The 15,213-nt window shown below is 38.2% G+C and overlaps 1 protein-coding gene across 1 annotated transcript in view; it reads left to right on the top strand.

Moving 5' to 3' along the window:
* Window positions 1-734: 734 nt before the first annotated feature.
* dclk3 (doublecortin-like kinase 3) overlaps window positions 735-15,213 on the top strand; it is a 30,164-nt gene continuing 15,685 nt past the window's right edge. Inside the window, exons 1-2 of the mRNA XM_057828676.1 lie at window positions 735-792; window positions 14,685-14,884. Coding sequence (XP_057684659.1) covers window positions 735-792; window positions 14,685-14,884 — 258 coding nt within the window. The remainder of the gene's footprint in view (window positions 793-14,684; window positions 14,885-15,213) is intronic.

Here is a 15,213-nt window from a genome sequence, read left to right as displayed (position 1 = left end):
AAATTATGAATATAAAACTGAACATGCATTACTCAGTTTTTTCAAATATATATTTAAGTGGGGGTGTTTAAGTCATACTTGAACGATCAAAGGACAGGATATAGATCCGGGACAAAAGGGAATTGTTAACCCAACGCTAACAGTATCCTTGGAGACAGATTTAATTAAAGAAGAAAAAAAAGACCACACAATGGTCATTCTTGTCATATTGCATCCGAAAACACTGTTTATTTTTAAACATGTATTTTTCTTTGCTATGATTGATTAATAACCAGAAAGTACATATTATATATAAATATAATAAAAGAAATAGCATATAATTATTATTCATTACCAAAAAAAAGTAGCATTTAAATAAATTAAATCTAACGAGCGTTCGTTTTCGCTTTTGTCAAGAAACGTAGATTAAATGTAACACTTCCGAAAAATGATTTCACAATAAAACTAGTGTTTGCTAAAATATTCATTAAAAGAATAAATGCTTATATTTAAGTACTTTATAGTTTCTTTTCAGTATTTTTTTCTAATTTGAGCAGCGTAAAATACAACTTTATTATGATCGTATAGCATTTTTAGCGTCTTTAATGTCTTACCTTGAAAATTGAATTTATTCTACTTTCACTCCACGCTGTCAAACTTGATAAATAACTATGGCAACCGTTGCACGCTGGCCGCCTCTTTTGACGGGATGACTTCTAGAACCTTTCAATTCGGCGCTCGGTCTTGGGTCCGAAATGGCGCCGCCTCCGAAGGCTCGGTTCGGCTGCGACGGAGGAAGGAAATGGAGAACAGGTGAGTTTTGCTTTTTTAACATTAACCCTTTGATGCCGAAATTAACTCATACACTGCCAATGACAGTAATGGAAAGCTGGCAGCCCCCCATTCAAAATGAATGGACGTCTATCACTGTCAGTGGCAGTGAAAGAGTTCAGAATTATACTTAAAAAATAATGGAGGAATGCATAAGTACATAATAATATGAATAAGGATTTTTTTTTTAAATTAGAAAATTAATTTGAGAAATACAACCTCCAAAAAATCCTAAAATGATACAAAAGAAAAAAAGAAATATGGTAAAATGTGTAAAATAAAAATATAAATAAAAGTGTTAAAGTGAAAATATTAAGAAAATGATTAAAATATATATATATTGCAGAAAACACTCAGGTGACTTGAAGTTCCGCTCTGAGACCCCCAATTTGGCCAACTTTCGAAATTGTCCGATATGCATGTGTGATACATCACTGGAAAGCTTGAAATCTCAATTTTCTGGGGGAAGAAAAATTTTGAACGGGAGGGCATTTTTTAAAAAAATAAAAAAATGTTTTTTTTAAACAGCAAAACACTATCTGGTGGTGAGAGCACGCGAGAGCAGAATTACAGATGCCATGACTTTAACGAGATATTATCGTGTACCTACCTCGTTTCAATCCAAAAACTCCCTGTAGCATGTATCACTGAGTGTCAATAGATTTTCTTTTTCATATATTTACCCTTTCACGTTTTTTTTCTTTGTCTGGATCGATTATTTTTCATCTAACATATCGGAGAAATTGAGACAGTGACAAAAAAAAAAATACAATTAAGCGATAGTTATGAGGAAGATATCCGTGACTTTTTTACGGACGCCAATTTTTTCATTGTGACATAATTTGTTTAAAAGTTTAAAATCTGTGAGTGAATAATTTTTTAAAGTTGTTTTTTTTTAAACGAAATATAAGACATCAATTAATGATTCTAAGCTAAAATTAACAGACATTTTGAATAATAAATATAATAAATTACCTTCGTTTTATGGCTGGTTGAAACAAAAGCGGTTGGGTTTTCAGGGTAAAACTGACAAATTAAAAATAGTTTGGGGGCTTAATGCGCCCTGAATCTGCTATTGCAGCATATAGACATATTGTTCTATCAAACACAATAGTTGTTTTAGCTTAAAATACAGCAGTTTCTTTAAAAGAGGAGTGCAAGAGCAGAAACTGCTTTTTCAGTCTTGTCTGTGTTTTCCGCCATATACATATATTTTTTGAAAAGTACTAGGCCAATTTACTATTTAAAAAATAATGGTATTTTTTAAATATATATTTGAATACATTTTCTGTGTTCATTATAATTTATTTATTTATTTTTATCTTATCACAATTAAATAATACAAAATCATAGATAAATTATTAATAATTTTAAAAAGCAAGAATATTAATAAAATACAGTGGTACCTTGTTTGTAAGTCGAAATGGTCGTATACTGCCGGCCAAAAGTACTGGCACCTATGCAATTTTGTCAGATAATGCTCAATTTCTCCCAGAAAATGATTGCAATTATAAATGCTTTGGTAGTAATATCTTCATGTATTTTGATTGCAATGAAAAAACATAAAAGAAAATGAAAAAAAAAAAAAAATCATTATCATTTTACACAAGACTCCAAAAATTGGCCGGACAAAAGTATTGGCACCCTCAGCCTAATACTTGGTAGCACAACCTTTAGACAAAATAACTGCGAACAACCGCTTACGGTATCCATCAGTGATTTTCTTACAATGCTCCACTGGAATTTTAGACCATTCTTTTTTGGCTAACAGCTCCAGGTCGCTGAGATTTGAAGGGTGCCTTCTCCAAACTGCCATTTTCAGGTCTCTCCACAGGTGTTCTATGGGATTCAGGTCTGGACTATTTGCTGGTCACTTTAGAAGTCACCAGTGTTTTCTGTCAAACCATTTTCTAGTCCTTTTTGAAGTGTGTTTTGGGTCAAGACCCATGACCTCTGAGGGAGACCCAGCTTTCTCACACTGGGCCCTTCATTATGCTGCAAAATTTGTTGGTTAGTCTTCAGACTTCATAATGCCATGCCCACGGTCTAGCACTCCAGTGTCAGAGGTAGCAAAGCAACCCCAAAACATCAGGGAACCTCCACCATGTTTGACTGTGGGGACCGTGTTCTTTTCTTTGAAGGCCTTGTTTTTTCCTGTAAATCTATGTTGATGCCTTTTCCCAAAAAGCTCTACTTTCAACTAGAACTACAACATTCTTCCAAAACATTTTTGGCTTGCTCAGGTAAGTTTTGGCAAACTCCAGCCTGGCTTTTTTATGTCTCTGGGTCAGAAGTTTATGGGGCGCCATTTGTAAAGCAGCACATGCTCAAAATTACGACAACATTTTCTCACATTTAGCACCACACAGTGTTTAAAACGTGGTGTGAAATTTTGAGAGTCACTTTTTTTTTGCACATTTACAACATTATTTAGCAACTTAAATATTTATTTTTAAATAAGACATTTTGGACCTGATTGTTTAAATCCAGGACCAAATATTTAATTTAAATCTTAAATGTATATCCTATATCCTAAATGGTAAATCTGGAAACGGTTGGAACTAAATATTTAGCTTAATATGCAAATTCACATGAATGGAGACCGGAAGTAACAAAATAAAAGCTGAAGCACACAAAATACTCTTTAAATTGTTTCTCCTAAATATGTATTTCACTTATATATTGTTATTATTACAATGACTCATGTCCAAGCGCAGACTGCCACCATTGAGTAGGTTTTATTAATTTTCAACGTAAACAGACAGTCTGAGCTGCTCCACCAGCTTTTATTTTGTTACTTCCAGTCTCCAGTCATGTGAATTTGCACATTAAGCTAAATATTTAGTTCCGACCGTTTCCTGATTTAGCATTTAGGATATAGGATATAAGTTTAGGATTTCAATTAAATATTTAGTTCGGGATTTAACCCTTTAACACCGGATGTGTCGGCAGCGACGCGTTTATGCATATCGTCTTTGAAGCTTCATCACGCTGTAATTACGTCACCCACGTGCCGCTGGTTGGCCTCATTTGAAAGTGTGGAACTTGATGTCCACACCAGTTTTTATTTGAAGTCAATCGACCATGAAAAATGGGAGATGATGTCATTTGAGTTTTATAGTTTTATTGCACTCATAAATATGCATTAAAACGCTGCATGGACCAATACATCTATTTCAATATTTCCATCATTTCTTGTCCTTTTTCAAAACTGAAAGCAGCACAAAAGACTACATATCCCAAGAGCCGTTGTGATCTTAAAAAGGACGAACCGAATGTGAACATTTTTATTAAATTTCCGAGCGAGGCGGCAACTAAGGAAAGGGAGGCATGCAAAACAAGCAACGGCCGGTTGGATTGAGCGAGCGACTTTGAAACGTGCAGAATGAATCTAAAACTAATTTTAGCGCAAGCTAATGCATGATTTCATTAACTCAAAGAAGAAGATGAGCCGTATTTGTCGTTGTTTTCCTCAGATGAGTCGGCGTCTCGGCGAGTAGAAGTGATAGCAGCATGCAAACGTCGAAAGAGTAGACTGTGTGACGTTGTGTGTGATGCAGCTCCGTGACCTGTTCAAGAACAAGCTTTATTGAGTGCGCAGGAAAAAAAAAGAAAATAAAACTTTATTAGGTGGCATGCCTGCAAAATTTGAATTGAATTGAACTGAACTACTTGTCAACATTTTTGAAAATACTTTTTTTCAATGTTATATATATTTTTTCTTCACTATAATCTTTTAGATTTTTATATAGAAGTGTGTTCGAGAAGCTTGGTTGCATGTACGTATATACTTTTGATAAGGTGATGGGTATAATACCTAACTTCACAAAGAGATATCCTCCAAATCCGTTTTGTGTTAGATAATATATATAATTTTTTTTTTCTCACTATTTTGCACTGTATATAACCTGTTTTATCTAACCAAAAACGCCTATGACCATACCTGATGTTTGTGTTGAATTGTCAAACATAAAACTATTCAATCTTTTTTTTTTTTTTTTTACCCTAACAAGTTAAATAATTATTATCGAGCTTCAAAGCGGTTGGTCGAGCATGTTTGGTTGTCAATGGGACATCAAAATTACAAATTTTGAAAAAATATTTTGGGATTTTTTTGTCTTTTTGGGTCCAAAATGGATTACAAATGGTCAGTGAAGAAAACAACAGTTTGGACATGAACTTCAAGGTGTCCTGAAAAAAGGGACCCAACTTGGCCATTGTGAAATTTTTTTCTTTGAAATATGAAGGTAACATCAAATGCATGCAAATTCAGCCAAAATAGGCTTAGGTGTTAAAGGGTTAAACAATCAGGTCCAAAACTTCTTATTTAAAAATAAATATTTAAGTTGCTAAATAATGTTGTAAATGTGCAAAAAAAAAAAAAAGTGACTCTAAAAATTTCCCTGCATTTTAAACACTGTGTAGCGCTAAATGTGAGAAAATGTTGTCGTAATTTTGAGCATATGCTGCTTTACAAACGGCGCCCCATAAGAACTGGGGTATCCTACCATATAGTCCCTTTTCATTCTGACGCTGACGGATAGTACGGGTTGACACTGTTGTACCCTCGGACTGCAGGACAGCTTGAACTTGTTGGATTTTAGTCGAGGTTCTTTATCCACCAGCCGCACAATCTCACGTTGAAATCTCTCGTCAATTTTTCTTTTCTGTCCACATCTAGGTAGGTTAGCCACAGTGCCATGGGCTTTCCACTTATTGATGACACTATGCACGGTAGACACAGGAACATTCAGGTCTTTGGAGATGGACTTGAGATTGCCCATGCTTTTGTGTAAAATGATAATGATTTCATTTTTTCCATTTTCTTTTGTGTTTTTTCATTGCAATCATAATAAATGAAGATATTACGACCAAAGCATTTGTAATTGCAATCATATGACCGAAGGATTTGTAATTGCAATCATTTTCTGGGAGAAATTGAGCATTATATGACAAAATTGCAGGGGTGCCAATACTTTTGGCCAGCACTGTATGTCAAGCACGATTTTCCCATAGCATGCGTGCATACTGCCACTGTGTGCGACCTGGGATGGGTAAGGGAGTGGGAGCGCTGGGGGTAGTCTAGGGCGGGTGTTGGTCAGGGCCGTGGTGCTTCTCTGGGTGTGGGGGGTGTAAAAGAATATTTTATTCATGCTTATAAAACACAATTATCAACTGCTATGACATTATATGTGTTTGTTATGCTTTCTTGTGAGACTGTGTTATAGCATGATACAATGTTCGTGTGCTCCAAATTTTCCTTTGAATTTACACAATTGGCGCCTGTTTACTGCCTTATCAAGATATGACTCCCTTTGTACCAGCTACGGCTAACGCTCAAGGTCCCAGATCGGGATGTTTTTTTGTGAAAAATCCCCAGGTTGGGCTGTAATAAGTTTCACTTCTGTTTCACAGTAAGCGTCCTTAGGTAACTCCCTTTCAATAGTATATAGGAACTTGGCTCACTTTGTGTCACTGCACTTCTGCGCGGTCACAGCACTTGTCTGGATCACATCATTTTGTACCCTTGATATATATCTTGTTTATTAAGTCTTCGAAGCAGGCAATCCTTGTCTGAGTCTGATTCTTTTCTCTTATTTGAGCTATTGATTGCCACTTGTCTTGGGGTTCAAAATTGAACTTCCCTGACAGGGGGCAGTGGCGCGTCCCCTCATCCCATCCCTCAAGGTCGGTTGATGGGGACGCGGATGGTCCAGGGGACCACCCTGGATCCCGGGGGGATGACAGCGGCCCCCTTGCTTGTGCTGCAGCAGAAGGGATGGGTCCCCCCCAGGGATACCCCCTCTCATGATTGACTGAGGAAGGACCGTGGCCCTGGGGCAGCTCCTGCGCCGCATTTCCACTCGTCTGCAGGACTATCACATGTCTGATGGGATTCATGCATGACTAGGTGCAATTAGACCCACTCAAGTAGAGAAAATCGGTGTCAGGATTAGTAATCAGGGAGCATAGAATAGGATGCCAACATATCCAAACTCCTCACGAGGGATTCGCATAATGCTGGATTTTACACTCCACACTTCAATCCTCCCAATCACTTAACTTTCTGCAATCCTCTTTCTCCTTGGTCATCAGGCCCCACACATGATGTCAACCGGAAATACAACTAGCTAACGATAGCACCAGGGGTGAAAGTGGATTGAATTTCTTGCCGGAACTCCATGACAAAAAGGTTGCCACAGAGCCAGATTTCTTTTTTTCTTTTCTTTTTTTTTTCTTGGAGGTGTGTGTGTGGGTGGGGGGGGGGGGAATCCAACCTCCTAAAACCATAGAAATGCAAAAAAACAAACAAACACACAAAAAAGGTTTTAAACATGCATTAGGCTACTGTGTTACACACACTGTAAAAAGGTATACTGTACATGAGAAACTGATTTTCATTCAAAATTGAATTTTAAAGTAATTCTAAAACAACCTGGCCTGCTGCCACACAAGCATCTCCAAGAGGAAAACAATCTATTTATGTCAGATTTACATACACAAGTGTTTAAAACAAACATAATAAACTGCTTGTGTAGCTTCATCCGTTTCCACCAATATTTTTTATTTATTTATTCCACGGACAGCACCGAGCTCCACAGCTGCAGCAGATATCGGAGTCGGACAACTCGTGTCCATGTGCGCATGCGCTTAGCTTAACACCCTCCCTGGCCTGGACTACAGTTATCCGTTCAATTGGCTGACATACTGACATCTGATCAGCATGGATAGTTAGCTCTGATTGGTTCAAATTCACGTTTTCTGGGAAGGCAAAAAAGAAAAAAAGAACAAGCTTATTGAATTAATGAATAAAAATGGGCAATGCAACGAAAAATTGATCAATCTTTAAAAGAAAGGAAAGAGTTGAAGAGACTTATTTTATTTTCTCTGATGGGGAGGTTCAGAACATCATGTTAATAATGCCTGACTCCAGAAATAATGAACAGAAATCTCTGATTTTTTTTTCTAATTTGAAAGCTTTATTTGGTCCTTAAGTATAATAACTTTTGAACATTTTTTAAAAATTAATTTGTACATATATGCTCTCTAATTTGTATCATAAAAGATACATTAAAGCAGAAATGTGAAGTAATTTCATAACATGCCAAATAGGGTCACAATTAAAGTAATTAAACATTGTCCAACAAATAAAGCATGAAAAAATAATTTATATGTTGTATATTTAACAAAATAATCGTGTTTCCGAAGTTTGAGCCTGAAAGGGGACGAACAAAGAAGTGATACGTCACACCGGAAACAGCGATGGCAGCTCCATACATACGGCCGCCATACGAAGCCCTTCAAACAATGATTCAAACAGCGATATAAGCGATAAATCGAGCGCAAGGGAGGAGATCCAAGTTTTTGAAGAGTTAGAGGAAGAAGAGGAGCTTGGAATTTTATGTTGGACCTAACATGTATTAGACAGATGCTAATCAGGATGCAAACAATGTGCCTAGACTACCTGACATGGAATGGATACAAGACCCATCGAGATGACAAGATTGGTAAGATATAGGCTGTTATTATTTTCATGCTTTGAAGATGCAGGCATTTGTACATAATTTTATGTTTTTGTCTATCTGATGACATTGTTAAAAAAAAAAAAAAAATCAGACTTCATGTTCATTTTGGCAGATCCGGCAGCTCTCGTGCATATAAAATAATAATATAAAAACGTTGGGGGGAAAGAAGGAGATGAGTCAATGATGGCTTACTCCACTTTATTTTGGCAACAATAGGAAAACAAAATAATAGCGGACTGCCGCCACATTCGACCGCGAAGTTTTGCTTCTCGCTGATCTCCTCCTCGCCTCCTACTACTCCAGCGTCTCTTAAACGGATCGTGCATAGTGTCTTGTTATGCGCTTTTTGTTTACAAATGTATCGAACACACGACGTGCTGACAACTTTGTTTCTTCATTAACACATGGAGCTAACAGTACGAACACAGCTTGGGGCTCTCGGCAGGAAGTGGCGTCTAATAGCGTGAGGAAATGTAGTTTTTTCACACAAGCGAACAGATTACAAAGCACCACTTCAGTGTTGTCCCGAGACTACATTTCCCATGATTCACTGCGTGACCTGTGCGCTCGCTGATTCACTGCCAGACATTAAAACCAACATGCTTGTTGTTGTCACCTGTCAGCGGCTCTCGTCCGTAAAACACAAACTAGAAGGCTATCAAACGATCACCGTGAAAGAAACGCCGAACCGTGCAAATGCAATGCAATGCTTGAAGCATGAAGGTGGAAATACATAATACAAATACAAATAAATGTGCACAAACTCACCGGTGGTGTGTGTCTCTTACGGCAACGTGACCGTGAATTACCACGACGCCGACCCGCTTATGTGCACATCCACACCCCTTTCCCGATTGACAGTGGATTAACCCTTTCGGACGAGATCGTAGATGACGCACAATTTAAACACGCTTAACCTAGCGAACACAACAACAATATTGCCACGAGTTGGCTTTCGGCTAACGTCGCTAGCTTCTACTGTTCATTCCACAAGAGTTGGCAGCTCTGCTTTGACAAAGTCATCAGTCATCTGTCCAAAAATCACACTTACTTTTTGGCAAATCCTTGATCATAAGCAGACCGGTTAAGGAAGCAGGCATCTTCAAAGTGTTTGTAGCAGAGAACACTACTCGATGATGGCGTGAAATTCATTCGCTTCGTGAGAACGAAAGATGTCCATTTACGTGCCCTGCTATATCCTTTGGCCACTCAAACAACTTTTCGTTAGAGTGAGAATAAAACATTGCCACAACGCAGTGGCATCATACCGAGAAACAATGCAACAAACAATACTGTTCTATGGCGGACTTCCCTCGCACTTCTAGATGTGACGTCATTTCCGAAGATTTCCGAAGATTGCCGAAGAAAAGCATTTTCGTTGTCAAGGGCGTTGCTATGGGTTAAACAAAGAATCTGGAAGGGTTGCGTTAAAAAAAAAAAAACGAAAATATGCTTATAATTGTTTAGCCATTGATATTATTCAAAAACATGGTTGGCCAAATTTACTTCACATTTCCGCTTTTAGCATTACATGCAGTTCTCGTGGTAAAACAAATATAGCTAAAGTAAGATTGAACACAATAAGGTTTTAAACATTTTTTTTTAATGCAATGAGGTCCAGAAATGCTCGTCTAAAATGTGATGCATTTGGCAATATACAGTGCCTTGCAAAAGTATTCGGCCCCCTTGAATCTTGCAACCTTTCGCCACATTTCAGGCTTCAAACATAAAGATATGAAATTTAATTTTTTGTCAAGAATCAACAACAAGTGGGACACAATCGTGAAGTGGAACAACATTTATTGGATAATTTAAACTTTTTTAACAAATAAAAAACTGAAAAGTGGGGCGTGCAATATTATTTGGCTCCTTTACTTTCAGTGCAGCAAACTCACTCCAGAAGTTCAGTGAGGATCTCTGAATGATCCAATGTTGTCCTAAATGACCGATGATGATAAATAGAATCCCCCTGTGTGTAATCAAGTCTCCGTATAAATGCACCTGCTATGTGATAGTCTCAGGGTTCTGTTTAAAGTGCAGAGAGCATTATGAAAACCAAGGAACACACCAGGCAGGTCCGAGATACTGTTGTGGAGAAGTTTAAAGCCGGATTTGGATACAAAAAGATTTCCCAAGCGTTAAACATCTCAAGGATCACTGTGCAAGCCATCATATTGAAATGGAAGGAGCATCAGACCACTGCAAATCTACCAAGACCCGGCCGTCCTTCCAAACTTTCTTCTCAAACAAGGAGAAAACTGATCAGAGATGCAGCCAAGAGGCCTATGATCACTCTGGATGAACTGCAGAGATCTACAGCTGAGGTGTGAGAGTCTGTCCATAGGACAACAATCAGTCGTACACTGCACAAATCTGGCCTTTATGGAAGAGTGGCAAGAAGAAAGCCATTTCTCAAAGATATCCATAAAAAGTCTCGTTTAAAGTTTGCCACAAGCCACCTGGGAGACACACCAAACATGTGGAAGAAGGTGCTCTGGTCAGATGAAACCAAAATTGAACTTTTTGGCCACAATGCAAAACGATATGTTTGGCGTAAAAGCAACACAGCTCATCACCCTGAACACACCATCCCCACTGTCAAACATGGTGGTGGCAGCATCATGGTTTGGGCCTGCTTTTCTTCAGCAGGGACAGGGAAGATGGTTAAAATTGACGGGAAGATGGATGCAGCCAAATACAGGAACATTCGGGAGGAAAACCTGTTGGTATCTGCACAAGACCTGAGACTGGGACGGAGATTTATCTTCCAACAGGACAATGATCCAAAACATAAAGCCAAATCTACAATGGAATGGTTCAAAAATAAACGTATCCAGGTGTTAGATGGCCAAGTCAAAGTCCAGACCTGAATCCAATCGAGAATCTGTGGAAAGAGCTGAAGACTGCTGTTCACAAACACTCTCCATCCAACCTCACTGAGCTCGAGCTGTTTTGCAAGGAAGAATGGGCAAGAATGTCAGTCTCTCGATGTGCAAAACTGATAGAAACATACCCCAAGCGACTTGCAGCTGTAATTGGAGCAAAAGGTGGCGCTACAAAGTATTAACGCAAGGGGGCCGAATATTATTGCACGCCCCACTTTTCAGTTTTTTATTTGTTAAAAAAAGTTTAAATTATCCAATAAATTTTGTTCCACTTCACGATTGTGTCCCACTTGTTGTTGAGTCTTGACAAAAAATTAAAATTTTATATCTTTATGTTTGAAGCCTGAAATTTGGCGAAAGGTTGCAAGGTTCAAGGGGGCCGAATACTTATGCAAGGCACTGTAGTTTATGTGCACTTAGGACTTATTTTTGTTCATTTACCTATGTTAGGATACCTATTTCCTTCCTATAAAAAAAGTCGATGTTTGTGTTATCTTCAAACGATATTCCATTTCACTGTGCATAATGTAAGACATCTGTACTTATTTTATTCATGTATGTTACTTTAAAATACAATTTTGAATGAAAATCTGTCAATTTCTCGATCAAAGCCCTGTTCCGGTGCCGAATCTCTTACCGGAACTGCGTTCCGGACTGTTCTGGCCCACTTTCACCCCTGGATAGCACCAACATATTCATAGTTAGTGTAGGGTTTCAATGTATTTCTTGTTGTTGTTTGTGCTTCTCTCTTTATTTCTGTCCTCCCATGACCCCTTTCTGTTCGCTGCTTTCTCCAAATAAACACAACACATTGAATAATCACAATGTGAGTATGTCATAATCCCATGTGATACATTAAAACTGTTGAGACCAATAGGACATTCAAATTCCCATTCTCTGTGTCAAACAGCTGGATAGGACGGGTTATAAAAAATAAAAATAAAACAATGTATATCTCAAAGTATCGCGATATACTGTATAACAATTTTGATATATTGTCACACCACTGATATGCAGAATATATGTGTATATTATGGGCAAAAAGGACTCACACACACCTATGCATGCAGACACCTGTGTTCTTCAGAAAGTGAAAGATGTTATGTGTCCTCAGAGATTCATAAATTATGCAGTTATCCAGGTCAAGGAAGCTTTTGTGCTTGTGTCTCAAGAAATCCTAAATAATTCAGGAAGTCACTCCAATGTTGCACTCCGTGTGGTGGAAAAAAACTCAAATCTGATCAATAGGATTTGTTGTTGTTGATTAAGGAGGGAGTGTTGTGTTACAAACGTCTTGTTGTTACACAAGTGTGTTAACATTAGCGATGGGGATGAATGAAGCCTGCCATTTTGTTTTGAAGGGGGCCATTTTGGGACTGTTCTGAGAATTTTCAGTTGTCCTTTGAGTGTGTTTGATGTCCTTAACAATTTGACGTAACGTGATGAAAATTGATAGGCGTGTATATCATTGGTCAATACTCAAAAAAGTCTCCAGGGGCCATTTTTGACAAGACAAAGGAAGTCAGCTATTTTGTTTCAAAGTTTGACAAAGCATCGTGAACATTGGTACATGTGTCTATCATTGGTAGATTCACAAAAATGTCATCAAAAACCATGCCTGAAAAGATAAAGGAAGTCAGCCATTTTGTTTAAAAGTTTTACTTAATGTCAAGAAAATGGGTAGGCATGTCTATCATGGTTAGAACTTAGAAAACCATGCCTGAAAATTCACCAAAAGTCTGCCATTTTGGTTCAAAGTGGCTATTTACCAATATCCTGGGGTCTGAAGGAATTAGTATCTTTTCCCGTATTTACTGTTTGACTGTTTGTATTACTCTAACACACCCAATACAAAGTACATAGCATTTAAAGATAGTTTAAGAAAACAAGTACAATATATTTGAAGTATGAGTAGTTAGACTTGGAGTGATTGGAATTTGCAACGCCAAGACAACGGGCAGATAAGGGCGGAACAGATACAGGATGGCTGCTGACTACGGAAGCCCAACCTGCGCATCATGCAGCTAACTGAGCGAGATTGATGCTGATGGAGCGAGACAAGCAGGGGATGGCCAAGACATCTACAAGCCCACGTCTGGAGCACCAAATCCCACCATCAGCTTATCTGGTTGTCAAGTTTAAATATGAATCCAACAATGGACACTCCAGAACAATGAAAGGACATCCTCTCTTCACACAAGGAACATTCGATAACAGAGGAACCTGCAACTGAGAAGTTGGCACTCAGCAGTCACGTGGCGCTAGACCTGGCAAAATCCTCAGCTCTCATTGCCCTGACAAGAGTAACACCCGAACTCTCTTGCCTAATCAGACAATAACCCTAAACAACGCCCAAACACACCCTTCTTCGGAACCACAGCCCGCCTCACCAGAGCCTTTAAAGAGTGAATGTTTAACCAATGGCTGTCATTTTTCTCGGGAATCTTTTGATTGGTGACCTAGGATCCAGCCTTCCTCTTCATCTGGGTCTGTTTGCTGTTTTTGCCTTGCTGTCTGATTGCTGTTGACTTGGAATAAATTGTCAACTTGTGTTTCGAAGCCTTTTTCCAGCTCTTAAAATGGAGCCAGTAAAAGGGATTAAAACTAGTGCTGTGAAACGATTAAAAATTTTAATCGAGTTAATTACAGCTTAAAAATGAATTAATCATAATTAATCGCAATTTAAACCATATATGCCATATTTTTCTGTAAATTATTGTTGGAATGGAAAGATAAGACACAAGATGGATATATACATTCAACATACGGTACATACGTACTGTATTTGTTTATTATAACAATAATTCAACAAGATGGCATCAACATTAACATTCTGTTAAAGCGATCCATGGATAGAAAGACTTGTAGTTCTTAAAAGATAAATGTTAGTACAAGTTATAGAAATTTTATATTAAAACCCCTCTTAATGTTTTCGTTTTAAGAACATTTGTAAAATTTTCAATCAAAAAATAAACTAGTAGCCCGCCATTGTTGATGTCGATAATTACACAAAGCTCATGGGTGCTGAAGCCCATAAAATCAGTCGCACCCAAGTGCCAGCAGAGGGCGACAAAACTCCAAAAAACACAAGTAACAAGTGGACATTGCAGTGTGCTGTTATTTTAATCTGTTTGAGTGGGGCATGTGCGTTAATTGCGTCAAATATTTTAACGTGATTAATTAAAAAAATTAATTACCGCCTGTTAACGCGATAATTTTGACAGCCCTAGTTAAAACTAAGGAGAATGATAGGAGTTTGGCCTTTTGGCCGGGTTGTTGGTATTCTGCCGGCCAGGTTGTTGGTATTCTGCCGGCCAGGTTGTTGGTATTCTGCCGGCCAGGTTGTTAGAATTGCACTAGCGCGGTTCTGATGATTTGACTGGCGGGATTCCGGCAATTTGGCTAAAAGGTCAAATTCCAACTGGTCCTTCCTAATACTATATATTCTGTCATGTTTTATCAGCCACTGGCCCATCTTTAAAGCGTACCGGGGTCAGCACTGCTGCTCCGTCATTGCCGCCTCCCCATTGGCACGCTCGACCCAGCCACCGTCCAGGGCAGATCCCTCACCTGCCGCTTTTCCACGGACGCCACGCGGAGGAGAGCGCCGAACGACCCCACCTTGTTACCGTTGTACGGCCCGGTCACAGTGCACCGCGGAAGGTGAACTACTTTCTTTTGACTCTGAACTTGGTGATGTTGCATTTGGCTCATTATTCAAACCAATACTGTATTGTACTGTACTTCAATGCAATCAAAAAGCGGTGTAATCCAGTAATTCTCAATTATTTCAACTTGCTATCAACTTACACTAAAGTATACCTTTGTTAACATTGTTTTGTTTGCCGTAGAAAAGACTTAAAGAACTGAATTTTTTAAAAAAAGTCACATCCAAACTGTAAAAACACACTCAAAGTAAAGTTTTTGACCATTTGATACTGAAAAATGTATTTATTTTATAAAAGCAATATATAATAATAAATTCAAATTGA

Source organism: Corythoichthys intestinalis, chromosome 22 (assembly GCF_030265065.1).
Source record: "Corythoichthys intestinalis isolate RoL2023-P3 chromosome 22, ASM3026506v1, whole genome shotgun sequence".
NCBI lineage: Eukaryota > Metazoa > Chordata > Actinopteri > Syngnathiformes > Syngnathidae > Corythoichthys > Corythoichthys intestinalis.
Note: the sequence above shows the minus strand (reverse complement) of the source record. Positions and strands in the feature narration are given on the sequence as shown.